Here is a 14,599-nt window from a genome sequence, read left to right on the forward strand (position 1 = left end):
AATTCTTGACTGCTTTCTTATTCCATGGCAATGCAATATTTAAAAAACGAATACGCAGAAAATATAGTCCCTCACTAACAAGAATTACAACTGACACACGACTCAACACAATACAACGAAATAACAACACCAAAGCAATAAGGATAACTTGCTGTCAATTACTCATAACTACTGCAGCCATCAGCCATGCACACGTAACAGCCCACACCTGCAATAACTCCAAAAAAAAAAAAAAAAAAAAAAAAAAAAAGGTCTATTGATCACCATGTTTATTTCAATACATAGAAAGGCTCATAACATAAACGAATTAAGGCTTTGTCTTGTCTTTAGCCAACTGCTTGTTCATCATATTTTCTATATGATGACAAATGGTTATTGGAAAATGAGATGCAATAAAAGATAAAAATGTCTAACGTACACAATTTAAAATCATTCATATATATATATATATAAAGATTATATTGGAGCATATATTATTACAGTAACATGAAAAACTTACAATATATAAATGATGCATATTGAGGAAAGCTCCAATGGTGCCCATAGCCTCCTCAACTTTTCTCCAACTTCACCTTTCTTAGCAAGCGAACAATTTTGACCATAACGAGCAAAACAATCTTGTCTTTCAAATTATCAAAGCTTCGAAAGTAAGCTTGTCTCCATGACATTTTAATAATCAGTGTGCCACAAACTCCCCAAAATCCAACAATAAATCCAGCTGCCATGCTAATGTAGAACGAGAATGACCCAATGTCCCTTCCATTTTCGTTGGCTACTCTGTTACCACCATTTGGTGTTATTCTAGGTTTAGTTTCATCCTCTGAACATTTGGTCGAAAGAGGAGGCCCACAGAGTAAAGAGTTACCTTTGTAGATAGAAGGGTCATTAAGTGTTTGAAGTTGATTCCCGCTTGGAATTTTTCCAGACAAGTTATTGAATGACAAATTCAAGTGACTTAAGAAATTCAACGAAGACAAGCTTTGAGGGATAGGACCATAAAGCTCATTCATTGAGAGATCGAGTAATTCTAGCAGCTGTAAATTTCCAATTTTTTCAGGAATTCTTCCAGTGAGATGATTCATTGATAAATTCATGAAGGACAACTCTGAGAAGTTTGTAATATTTTCAGGTATTTCTCCGGATAAATTGTTACTTGAAAGGTCTACAGAGTAGACAAGATTAAAAAAAGACTGACCATATAGATATTCTACTCCTTTAGAAACCAACACCATTTGGTAATCATATCTTGGAAAAACAGCTTCATCACCTTGCTTATTTCTCAAGCTTCCTAAACATTGAGGGATTGCACCCGAAAAATCATTGTGTGCAAGGTCTAGGATCTGAAGATATTGAAGAAGACAAAATTTTTTAGGTATGTCCCCATGAAAGAAGTTGGACCTTAGGCTTAACCTCAGTAAATATGGTGAACTTTCACCCATCCATGCAGGAAGTTTTCCAGAGAATTTGTTTCCTCCAAGATCAAGGCTTTTCAAGTTTCTGTAATTTCTGAAGAAAGAGGGAATCTCGCCCTCGAGATAATTTTGGGGCAATGACAATACATTTAGTGGACTCAGATGTCGCATTGAGTGGGGGAGTTTCCCAGATAGGGAATTGTTTCCCAAAATAAGGCCATTCAATTCCTTTAGCATTCCTATAGCATAGGGAATTCTACCAGTAATTGAATTTGATGAGAGGTCCAACCAAGACAACTTGGGCAATAACTCACTTATGTTTTTTGGAATAGGTCCAGAAAACATATTATTCCCGAGATTTATGACTCTTAGATTACTATGAAAAAGTGGAACTGGACCCTCTAAGTTGTTGTAACACAAATCAAAATAAGATGCTAAAGGGTGAAATTGAAAGTATGGTACCTGCCCGCGTAGTTTGTTATTAGATAGACTCCAATAGGTGACATTTGGGCAAGACTTCCAAAGGCCATGCGGAATGGTGTCAGAAATGCCAGCATTGTCGAGCACAAGAAAATTGAGTTTATTTTGTATTTTTAGCCAAGCTGGAAAATTTGGGCCGATCTGAACCTTTGATAAAAAAATAGATTCCAGCTGAAAGGGAGGAACCCATTCGTGTGTGACATCTAAAACCAAGGTCCCTTTTGCATTAAGGTTCGTAGACAACCTAAGAGATTTTAATCGGGTGAGATTTTGAAAATGAGCTTTAGTTAGGACACCTTCCCATGAATTCTCTGTTAGGTCCAATGAAACAAGCATTGACAATTTCCCGATGCCTTTTGGAATTGTTCCGTTCAATTGATTATATGAGAGGGCAAGTGCTTGCAGTGATGACAAGTTCCCATCTTCAGAGCTGCTGTTAGAACATTGAGATAAGCCATTCACAAACTCAGTTATCTCCCCATTTATATTGTTGGAATACATATATAATGCTTGCAAGTTGCAAAGGTTGGCAAATGAGTTTGGAATCCTTCCAATTAAATTGTTTCCAGCTAAATTCAAGACACGCAAGTTGGTTAGATGTCCCAGACCAACTGGAAGAGTACCTCTAAGCAAAGTGGACTTAAGTTTGATTGTTGAAAGCCCACTCACATTTGACAACCAGTGAGGTATGAAGGAGTTAAAATGGTTGTAAGAGAGATCAAGGACTGAAAGTAGTGTAAAATTGATGGAGGAAACAGAGTGAGGAAGACTAACAAGTCCACAACCAACTAGGTGTAACTCCTGTAAGGAAGGAAGCATATTAACCGCATGAAACCAATTTGGTACTTTCTCAAGATTTACAAAATTCATTCCGAGGTACTTAAGAGAAGGAAAATCATTAACCCATTCCAGACTTTCGACCTCTAATCTTTGAGATGAAAAGTTATAGAAGTTAATGGAAAATGAAAATGAATGGAGGTCTAGATATTGGAGCCTTGAAAGATTCCAAAGATGGGGAGGAATAACTCCGGCAAACAATGAGAAAGAGAGATTGAGATAGGTCAAACTTTCAAGGGAACCCAAAAACTTTGGAATATTGATTCCATCAAAATTATTCAAGCTTAGGTCAAGGTAACTCAAATACTTTAGATCAAGTAAAGAGGAACTTATCTTGCCCCCAAGGCACGACTTGTTGTAAGCTTCCATCTCTTCATGCGAAAGAGATATATTTGGATCAACATGATAATAATTAAACGCAGGAAATGGGTTTTTGAGGTCAAGCTTGACAACATTTCTTGTGTTGTTGTCACAGCCAACACCTATCCAGTTGCAGCAATTATCACCAACCCAAGAAGAGAAACGACCCGATGGATCTGTAAGATTGTCTTTAAAGTTAAGAAGTGCTTTCCTCTCCACCTCTAAGCATCTCAAATTTGGGCTCTTAGTACATGAAATGGGTTTAATAAGTTGAAGGTAGGATGCAGTTCCAAGCAGAGAGAAGAAAAAAATGGGAATGAGTTGAAGAGTAGACATAAAGCCAATCATTCTGCCACTGAAATGCTTGTGAGGCCTAAGGCATGCATTGGGGTTCAAGTATTTATAGTAGGAATTCTAGGCGCTTCTCTGTACACGTGGCACAAATACATGCCGTAGTTTTTTTAATTTAGAGTTAAATGACAAGCTAACAGTAACTTGTATAGTAATATGAAGTTATATCTATGCAGAGCCAAATTAATCTCAAATTTTCTACTAACTCTTGCTCATTTTTCATAAAATTTTCTCGGTACAAATAATAAATAGATTTTTTTAATATATATATATATATATATATATATTAAAAAAATGTATAGTTATATATAATTTTGTTTTCAAAAAATTTAGATATATGTGATGCTACCGATTAAATAGCAGAGTCTCAGATTATAAGATAAAATTGTATGTGAGCATGTTAATTAAGTCAATAATTCAAAGAGTAATGATTATATTTAATTTGAGGTTGTGATAAATAATGAAAGGCACTTAATTTCAAAATAAAAACTACTTTATTGACTGTCTACGAATAAATCCAAGAATGAATAGAGTTTAATTGGGAGTTTATCTCAATGTTTACAAAGACTCTACGCCTCAAGCCTTTGAATTTGGATTTTCTCCAATTCATTTGAACTGAAGATCGAATATCCAGTTAGTTATAGTGGAGGAATATTTTTTTTTCCTTAAAAAGTAAAAAAACAAAAATACCTATAAAGTATAACTAACCGAATGTTCTATAATTCATTTGAAGTGAAGAGGATCATGTTTCCAAATCTTTACAAGGATTAATTTGCCTGTTAAATTTCGAATGGGCCACCTACATGATGTCAATAGTTTCGAGTGATAATCAATAAAGCTTATATCCACTTTCTTGACAGACTAATTAAGACCAACTCCACTTACTAATAAAAAATAATAATAATAACTCCACTCACTTTTGACTAACAATAAATAAAAATAAATTAATAAATAAATAAAATTGATGTAAGATAAGATGTAACATTTGGTATATTGGTCCGTCCACTTTAGGCTTTAACGTTTGTGCGAATGCAAACACAATTGACCCCTAACTTCCTATATTAAATAATATATCAGCTTTACTCAAAAAAAAAATAAAAAAATAAAAAAATAATATATCAGCTGAGACTAATCTCTTCTAACATCAGACATATATATGTAAATGAAGTCCATCCTTGTCCTCCTGAGCGATAATAACTGAACAGAGGACTTTTGACAATTAGAGTTTTAAGTAGGAATCAAATGTTAATTAAGAGACTAATTAAATTTAGCATTAGCATTACGCCTACGTCTCTCATCCCAAACCTTCCTTGCCGAATCATCCAAATTTAGCATTACTGGATAAATTTATTTATTGATTATTTATTTTCCATCTAAAAAATGTTAAAACTGACGTAAAACTATTTAAAATAGGCCCTAGGAAGAGGCAAAAGGAAGGCTTAAAATACCCATACCTAAAAAGTGGTTATGGTTTTATCAAAAAAAAAAAAAAAAGTGGTTATGCGCAGGAACGGAACCAGGAAGTACTATGGGCAGGGGCCGGGCCAAGGCATAAATTAAAATTATTTTTGAAGTGAAATTAAAAATATATTAAGCTCTTCGAATTTCATCCCGTTGATTAAGATCATAACCCCATATCTGATGACGCAATCTAGGATCAAACTCTAATGAACTAATATCAAATTGATTGGCATCAACTTTCGGAGGTTTTTTAGGAGAATTTTCAGAAATTGGGATATCAGAAGTTAGTGATAATGTATTACCAACATTGGCATTTGAACTTTGTGCATTTTTTCCTTTGAAAAATTCAACTATTGTATTTGGCTTTCCCATCATCTATAAATAAATTTACATGGTCATATTGGAGTCTTTAGAAAATAAAGAAAAAATATGCGTAAGTTAACAATGAACAAACTCACATGAAGAACAATATAATATAAATAGCTTTCATGTATCAAATTCTCCAATTAAATGTTTAAATTCTAACAACCAATATTCTCAATATTTAATAACCATAATATCCAAATTGTTGGGTGGTCTTGGGCCTATCTCAACCCTAAAAGCTAGCTCAAGAGGTGAGGCTTTCCCTCACACTTATAAAGTCACCACCAGCCCCTTCCACAACCGATGTGGGATAACCTCAACAATCTCCCCCTTACACATCGGGCCCTGAGTCGGAGGGCGACAACCCGTTTCTCCCGTGGACTGTTGGGCAGAGACTTGTTGGTAAACTTGGGCTCTGATACCAGTGTTGGGTGGTCTTGGGCCTATCTCAACTCCAAAAGCTAGCTCAAGAGGTGAGGCTTTCCCTCACACTTATAAAGTCACCACTAACCCCTTCCACAACCGATGTGGGATAACCTCAACACAAATTACAAGACTACTTAGATTAGAAATTGAGCTTAGAATACTAACCTCAAAAAGTACAACTTGCATTGAGTTATTTTGCACCGCTTCTAAATGGTTTTGTCATCTACGAGTTGTTGTTCTGCATGTGTTAGGAAAGACAAAAACAAATTAACAATTCTCTCATTATTTTGATTTGAATTATTGTCAATTTTGTGAGTTGCAAGCTAAAGAGATGATTAAAAAACTCAAGAATTAAGAATTTAAGGATCTCTTTGAGAGACCTTGTTTTACATTGAGTAAATTGTTTTACACTCACAGTAATTACAATTTATATGAAATTAAAAATTGCCTTTAAGTAAATTACATTGACGTTGTTCAAAAATTTCCCATATCTTCTTGGCTCTAACATCAATTTCTCTAAGATTTTCAGAAATTGACATGGGAGAATGGAATTTCTCTAACATCAATTTCTCTAAGTAAATTACATTGAAACTCATATTTCCTTCCTACAGCCCAACCCACCACCAAGTACCCTGATCAGGTCCCTCAAAATCCCAAAATGCTACAAAGAGTCTACTCTGTCATTTACGAACAATGTTAAGCTTGCAACTTTTGTTTGACTGAGAACCATCTAAGGAGGAAGTCAATTATTGCAAGGATTTAAGAACCTCTTTGATAGATTCACTCGACAATTATTTCTAGGATTTGGTTAACTTTTTCAATGCCTTGAGATAACTCGATATATTTTACTTGATTAATCGATATGATCATGTGGATAGACTATCAGTTGCCTCTTTATAATGGTTATAATATACATATTTGTCTGTGTTTGTTGTGTGCATATGGAAAGAGACAATTGACATTAGATGATTACAAACACTCTAGAATATATTACTTCGATGATAAGTTGAGTATTTGTTGTCAAAAAGTGATTATTAACAAGTAATTAGGCAACTAGCTAGTTCTGAAATAAAAATAATAAATGCAAAGATAGGTAATTACATTATTTGAGCATTTCTTAATCCATAGGAATCATATATATTTTGTAGCTCACGTCCATTTTTGTATTAGTTATATATAAAAGTTCTCTAAAAGAGTACATATATACCATTTTCTGATATCCAAAAATAAAAAACATAACACAAAAGTTGTTGCATAATCCATAATGGAAGCAAGTAATTTTGGCTTGACTTTTACATAGTTTGTACATATAATGGGGGTTTGATATTAAATTTTGAAAAAAAAAAAAAAATTTTGCGTCTATCTAGTTTGCAAGCCCAACTTGAATAGAATTTGTTGCATTTAAATGATGAAGTTGACCTAGAATGTGCTCGCTTTGGTCTAACAAAAATGGTTTGATATCTTGAGAAATGCTATTTGGTAAACCCTCATATAATTGTCATACAACTACAGTAATATAACAGCGAAAATCAACCATTAATTTTTTCTTTTTATGATTTGCCTTTGCAACCAGACAATCCCACAAAAGATGTCAAGTAGTCTTCATCTCTACTCCGCGTAGGGGCCATGATGGATCTCAGTCCATAATTTCTTAACTGACCAAAAGTAAATCCAAGAAAATAAAGGAGATGTAACATTTGCTATATATCCGACAAAGGTTTGAAAGTTAATCTTAAATTCCACATGGGGGCCCATGACGTGAATAATTTCCAAGTAATAATCCTAAGTTTATCATGTAGCTAAAGTTTTTGTTGACGGACTAAGAATAAATCCAAAAAAGATAGACCAACATAACTTATCTCAATACCAAGACTCCTCCCTTCAAGTCCTCTCCATACAAATTGCTTCTTAAATTCAACATATATAGTACCCCATGATGTCAAATTTTTTCTTTTGCAAGTCATATAATCAATAAAGCGTGTGGAATTTCTGGATATCCACATACTCACAATAAATCCAAACTTAAAATCCACTTAAATTGGGAAATAAAGAAGATATAATTGCCATCCACTTTGGGATTGAAAGTTTATCTCAATGCAAAAGACTCCACGCTTGGAGTCGTCTATACGCAAATTGCACGAAACTTCCACAAGGGCACTATGATATGAATTATTTGCAATAATTCAACTTCCCAACATTACACTTTGTTAGTTCTTGTGTTGGTTTGATTCAGTTCCAAAATGCAGAGGTTACTATCCACGGGATCAAACACTGATATAGAATGTCCATAATCAAATCTCCACCGTTCATAATGTATATTAATGTGTCATGAATATCTCTACAAAATTTCAGCTCAATCGGACCACAAACGCCCATCGATCGGAGCTGTTGATCAAAGTTGGACAGCATTTCCAGAATGCTGTTTTCTCCCCATTGCAGGCCTTGTCCGGACACGGTGCTAGGCTGTCTGGACAGGATTTTCAGAATCTCTGTTTTTGCTCCGCAAGGCCCTATCCGGATAGCTCATTAACCTATCCGGACACACCGTACCTATTATGCCCAAAAATGTGTTTTTAGTGGGCTTAGGTCTAAAGTTTGATGTACTGATATATATACATCATTATAGAAGAGAGAGGCACAAATTTTTGCCCCCAGAGAGTTTGTCAGAGGCTGTGCAAAGAAAGATCATATGTGGTGAGCGTTAAATTGAATCTCTTAGAATTTTAGTTATTCATTTGATAAATCTACGGTTGAGAAGTTTATCAGAAGGGTTCGGTAAAGGAAAACCACGTTGAAGAAGATTGTGAGCAATGAGACGAGTTGTAGGCTTGTCGATCTTACAGAGCCAAGGTCTTGCAAAGGGTTGTAAGTGTCCTAGTGTTTGTAATTTCTGGATAATCTTTTGATAGTGATTTCCTAGGTTTGGCTGCCTCGAAGAGGTTTTACTTTTAGATCAATTTCTAAAAGGTTTCATCTTCGTCACCAAAATCCTTATGTGTGATTGTTTATATTTTGGTGATCGTTTGCTTTGATAAATATCTATTAATTCTGCATAAACTGTGATATTTATTTGTTTAGAGTTTTTCAATTGGTTTCAAAGCGGGTTGACTTTGTTTGGATTAAATTCCTGAGTGAGATCTGTTGACTCTTATTTGCTATGAATACTTCTCAAGGGGAATATGATCTTATAAACTCCTTCAACAATTTGTTGGAAAAATTCACTATTTTGAGACATCAATACACAAATTGTTTGGAGGATTTTCAAGATTTTGAACATGTGAAAGAATCTATTGTTACTAAATTGTCTGAATCACATGCTTTAATTGATTCTTTAAAATCTGAAAATCTTGTTTTAGGTTCTAAAGTTGATTTATTAGAGAATAAATTAAAAGAGTCAGAAACTCAATTGAAAAAATTCTCTAGCAATTCCCTTGAGAATATGTTGCATACTTAGAATTCTGATTGTGATAAATCTGAGTTAAGTTTTGATTGTCATGTTGCTTTGTCTTCTAACAATGATTCTACTTCCGAGATAATATTTGTTAAATCAGAAAAAGTAGAAGACTCTTTGGTTAAAAGAAAAATAGTAGCTGCCTCAACCTCACAAGGTAAGAAAGTTAAGAAAATTCATATTGAACCTTGTGAATCTTACCCCAAGTATAAAGTCTTCCATCCTCCTAGGAATCTACCTCCTAAAAGGTTTATCCCTACTTGTCATCATTGTGGAAAAGTTGGTCACATTTGACCCAACTGTTTTAAATTGAAACCTCATGTGCATAAAAATAAAAATTCTGTTTCTAGAAAAGAACCTTTGGGGTTATGCACAATGATGATGGGAGGTTTGTCTAGATTATACAAGATTGAAAATGTTCACGTCTCTACACATTCTTTCAAGAAGGTTTGGATTATGAAGGATTATACTATTCATCCATTGAGGGGGAGTGGTAGTGATCTCACCTAAATTTATGTGAGTAAATAACATGTCTAGGAATGGTTGTTTTGCTTATTTTTGAAAATCCTAGAGCATGTTGTTTTTCTTTGCTTTGCATTTTTTTTTTTTTTTTTTTTTTGCTTTCTAGTTTATGCATTGCAATTTTTTTTGTTGTTACACTTTTTGTGTGAAGAGTGTATACATGTTTGTTTTCAGATTCTTGTTATGAGGCATATTCATAAAGGACTTTTCAAGAAATTCATATGTTATGATCTTTGAAAGGCTTATAGATGAGATGTTGTGTGCGGACCACTAAGATTTTTGTCTACTTGCTAATCAAGTGTTCATGAATGTGTAATGTCTTGTGAAAACCTAGAAGTAGTTATTAAACCAAATCATTATTTTGTAGTAGGACCTATAAGATGTGATGAAAGTTTAATGCTAAAGAACATTCATGTATTGCCTGTTATAACCTAAATTCAAATATGTTGTTTTTTTCTTTGCTGCCCTTCTCTATGGTTTATTTGTGTTAATAAATTTTTGAGAAAGGAATTGGTGTTGCAAAGATGTTTGAAATGTTAAGATGGATATATGCTTTAAATGCTTTTTAATTGCTTAATTGGAAATCCTCTTAATTTATGTACCTATGGAATACACTTCTTTTTTTTTTTTTTGATAAAATGAGGCTCTTATATTAATCGAGCATCATAGAATGAGTACAATACTGGATAGCCATCCGTCCAACAAACGCGGATTTCTCCCTAATGGCCTTGACAGACAATAGGTAGCGCCACCCCAAAGGCTACACCCCCATATTATCCCCATTAGTTTCTGCAAAATTAGAGCCGGGACAGATTCTCAAAATAAAGTAATACACTTATTCTCCTAGAGCAGTTTGCTCCAAACAAATAAAGTCCCTCAACCAAGCAGGCAATGTATCACGCCATGTTTGATCTACCGAATACGAAGCCGCAAACTAGGATAAGAGGTGAGCTGCTCTATTCCCATCCCTTTGAATGAAAGTGAATTGCCAACGTGAAAAGCCCTGTAATTCAGTGCGTATGTCATCCACAACATGACCAAGGTTACTCATATCCCTAACCGAGTTGATTATCATGCTTGAGTTGATTATATTTATAATGAACTGTCATTAATCCATTCAAGTATGTGTTATTGTGGTATATTTCATTTATGCTATTTCTATGCACTTAAGCTTCAAGATGGAATGTCAATCCATGACAAATTTGTTATGTTGAACTAACCATATGCATAGGGTGGATTTTTTTTTTGTGGGTTAAAATTGACCAAATGCTGGTTGAACCTAGAACCTATAAATTTCAATTCAAACCCTTATGCCTTGTACTTTAATTTTTATGAAAGACACGTTTTCAAAGAGAAAATTTAAAGTGAAATGTGCAAAATGCCAAAATATTCCAAAAAGGGAATTTTCACTGTGTCATTTTTTTGAGCTTGGCTCATCCATAATTAAAATTCCGTATGTAGTTCTGAGCCTTGTGATAAGACTAAGGGGGAGAATATTGGATGAGGGTGACTAGGCCTTAGTAAGGTTTGACTTCTAACCTAACAAGATATGAATTTCTTTCATATGGTTTGGAAGTTTTAATGTGCTTTCTTTGTCAATATATGTTTGTCCATTGCTTGACTCTTGACTGTAGCTTATTACACACAACTCATATAGCATAAATATAGATGGTACATAATGGCATGACATGAATTGCTACAATGATTTTGTTTATTCCTCTTTTGATACTCTTGCATGCTTTGAGTATTTTTTTTTTTTTTTGGCACATTCGACAAGAGTTTCTCCTAATCTGTAATTTTTGATCATTTATTGGATATACTCTTCTTATGAATACCCCTGCTTGAAACATTTTTCCCTTGCTGATATTGAGTCACACATTGAGGGGGAGTTTTTGCTGATGTTTCTTCATGATCTTGCATTACTTTATGCATGTTTTGTTATTTGTGATCATGAGTTTTATTTCTGTATTCTTGTTTCACATATGCCTTGATGTATTTTGTGAAGTGTTTCAGGAAACATGAAGACCTTTTTTCATTCTGTGACAAAAAGGGAGAGTAAATCTGGGGAGATGATGAGATTGGCTTGGCATTTTGGTTTTGTCACCGAATTGCCAAAGGGGGAGTTTGTTAGTTCTTGTGTTGGCTTAATTCAGTTTCAAAATGCAGAGGTTACTGTCCATGGGCTCAAACACTAATATAGAATGTTTAGAATCAAATCTTCACTGTTCATAATGTAGACTCATGTGTCATTAACGTCCCTGCAAAATGTCAACACAATCGGACCACAAATGCCCATCGATCAGAGCTTTTGATCAAGGCTGGACAGCATTTCCAAAATACTATTTTCTCCCCAATGCAAGCCATGTTCGGACACGGTGCTAGGCTGTCCGGACAGGCCTTTTAGAAACTCTATTTTTGCTCCGCAAGGCCCTGTCCGGACTGCCCATTAACCTGTCCGGATACCCCGTACCTATTATACCCAAAAACGTGTTTTTAGTGGGCCCAGGTCTAGGGTTTGATGTACTGATATATATATATATATACATCATTATAGAAGAGAGAGACACGAATTTTCCCCCCAAAGAGTTTATCAGAGGTTGTGCTAAGAGAGATCATATGTGGTGAGCGTTAAATTGAATCTCTTAGAGCTTTAGTTATTCATTTGATAAATCTACGGTTGAGAAGTCTATCAGAAGGGTTCGGTAAAGGAGAATCATGTTGAAGAAGATTGTGAGCAAGGAGACGAGTTATAGGCTTGTCAATCTTACAGAGCCAAGGTCTTGCAAAGGGTTGTAAGTGTTTCTAGTGTCTGTAATCTCTGGATAATCTTTTGATAGTGATTTCTTGGGTTTGGCTGCCCCGGAGAAGTTTTACTTTTAGATCGGTTTCTAAAAGGTTTCCTCTTCGTCACCAAAATCCTTGTATATGATTGTTTATATTTTGGTGATTGTTTGCTTTGATAAATATCTGTTAATTCCGCATAAACTGTGATATTTATCTGTTTAGAGTTTTTCACACTTGAATGAAATGTAGAGGATCCTAATTCCATCTCTTATACGCAACTAAACTCTACATAAGTATGGGTATGGTAGTTATCAATAAATGACTGTTAAAATATTTTTTATCCCTTCTAGAAGCATTTTTGAAAATGTCATGCTGGCTCAGGAAATTGTTAGAAACTATTATAAAGACAAGGGCAACCTAGATGTACTTTGAAGATTGATCTAATGAAGGCTTATGATTTTGTTGACTGGGAGTTTCTGATTCATTGTCTTCATTGTTTTGGTTTTCCAGAAAGATTTCTTAATTGGATTAAGATGATCTTCTCATTTTTTCTGAGGCTAGCATTAGCTCTATCAAGATTATTAAGAATGCTCTGCTAGAATTTGAAGATCTATCTGGTCTGAAATCTAATCCCCCAAAGAGTTCTTTCTTTTGTTCTGGTATTTCATATAGAATTAAGCATTCCTTGCTAGATAATCTGGGAATGATTGAAGGACATTTTCCTGTGAGATATCTTGGGGTTCCACTCATCTCTTCAAGGCTTTCTATAGTAGATTGTGGGGCCTTGCTTAATAGAATCACTAGTCGGATTGACTCCTGGCTGTCAAAGAATCTCTCTTATGCAGGCAAGTTCCAATTGATTTCTTCTATTCTGTACAACTTACAAATGTATTGGACAATTATTTTTTATCTTCCTAAGAAGGTTCTAAAAGCTATTGAGCAAAATTTCAATAGATTTCTTTGGAATGGGAAGAACGAAGGGACTACCAAGGCTAAAGTTTCTTGGGCTGATGTTTGTCTCCCTAAGAAGGAGGGTGGTTTGAGGTTGAAGAGGCTTGAAGTTTGGAATCAGTCTGCTATGCTTAGGCATGTTTGGAGCCTTTTTGCTAGGTCTAGTTCCATTTGGGTGGCTTGGGTTAAGGAAAATTTGCTGAAAAGAAAGAGTTTTTGGAGTGTTGGAATACCTCAAAATTGTTCTTGGAATTGGAAAAAGCTTATGAAATTGAGGGATATTGCCAAAAGATTCTTGAGGTTTGAGGTTGGAAATGGGGAACACATTCATCTTTGGTTGGATTGGTGGCACTCTGCTGGAGTTTTGTTTGAGAAATTTGGTTATAGGGCTGTTTATGATGCCTAAAGTAGTTTGGTAGCTAAACTTTCTTTTGTTATTCGAAATGGTCATTCGTTTTGGAAGCCAGCTAGATTAGAGGCTTTGGTTAAGATTCAAGCTAGCTTATATGAAGTTGGTTTGGGATCTTGTGATAAACCTATTTTGGATGCTTCAAGGAAAAGAGTTTATGTTTGCTCAAAAACTTGGGAGGTCCTTAGGGAGAAGAAAGAGGAGGTTCTGTGGAGTAATTGGTTTGGTTCCCTCTTGCTATTCCTAAGCAAGCTTTTATCCTATGGCTTGCTATGAAAGATAGGCTCATCATAGGGGAAAGATTGCTGAAATGGGGTTATCAAGGTAATGTCCAATACCGGTTTTGTCATCATCAATTGGAAACTCGAGCTCATTTAATTTTTGAGTGCGGCTTTATTTACAGATTTTGGAGATTTTGGTTTGATGAGGTGTAGAGTTGAAAATATTTATGTGGAATGAGATGACATTGTGCAAAAAGGATGCAGTTGTCTACAATCTTTGGCTCACTAGGAATGAGCTCATTCATGCTGGCTAGCCTTATACAGAGGAGCAGCTTTTGAAGAAGATTTTCTGGGAAGTAAGAACTCGAATTGTTGGAAAAGGAAAATGTCCTAGTACTCGTGAGAATATTCTCCTGTATTCTTTGTGGAACTTACCTGCAGAACTTCATATATAGTTTCTGGGCTATAGGATGTTCTTGGTTTCAGGTTTTTGCTTGTTTCTATTTGGTATTTTGTTAAGACTTGTAATGGGGTTTTGTGGTTTTTACCTGCTACTAGCTGGGTTTGCAAG

The 14,599-nt window shown here is 34.9% G+C and overlaps 1 protein-coding gene across 1 annotated transcript; it reads right to left on the reverse strand.

Moving 5' to 3' along the window:
* LOC132172618 (receptor-like protein EIX2) lies at window positions 1-3,437 on the reverse strand. Its single transcript, XM_088513646.1, has 3 exons — window positions 1,196-3,437; window positions 500-1,105; window positions 1-208 (listed from the first exon to the last, which is right to left on the reverse strand). The coding sequence occupies exons 1-2, from the start codon at window positions 3,435-3,437 to the stop codon at window positions 552-554; spliced, it is 2,796 nt and encodes a 931-aa protein (XP_088369772.1). The 3' UTR covers window positions 1-208; window positions 500-551.
* Window positions 3,438-14,599: the final 11,162 nt, after the last annotated feature.

Source organism: Corylus avellana, chromosome 1, assembly GCF_965113065.1.
Source record: "Corylus avellana chromosome 1, dhCorAvel1.hap1.2, whole genome shotgun sequence".
NCBI classification, from domain to species: Eukaryota; Viridiplantae; Streptophyta; class Magnoliopsida; order Fagales; family Betulaceae; genus Corylus; species Corylus avellana.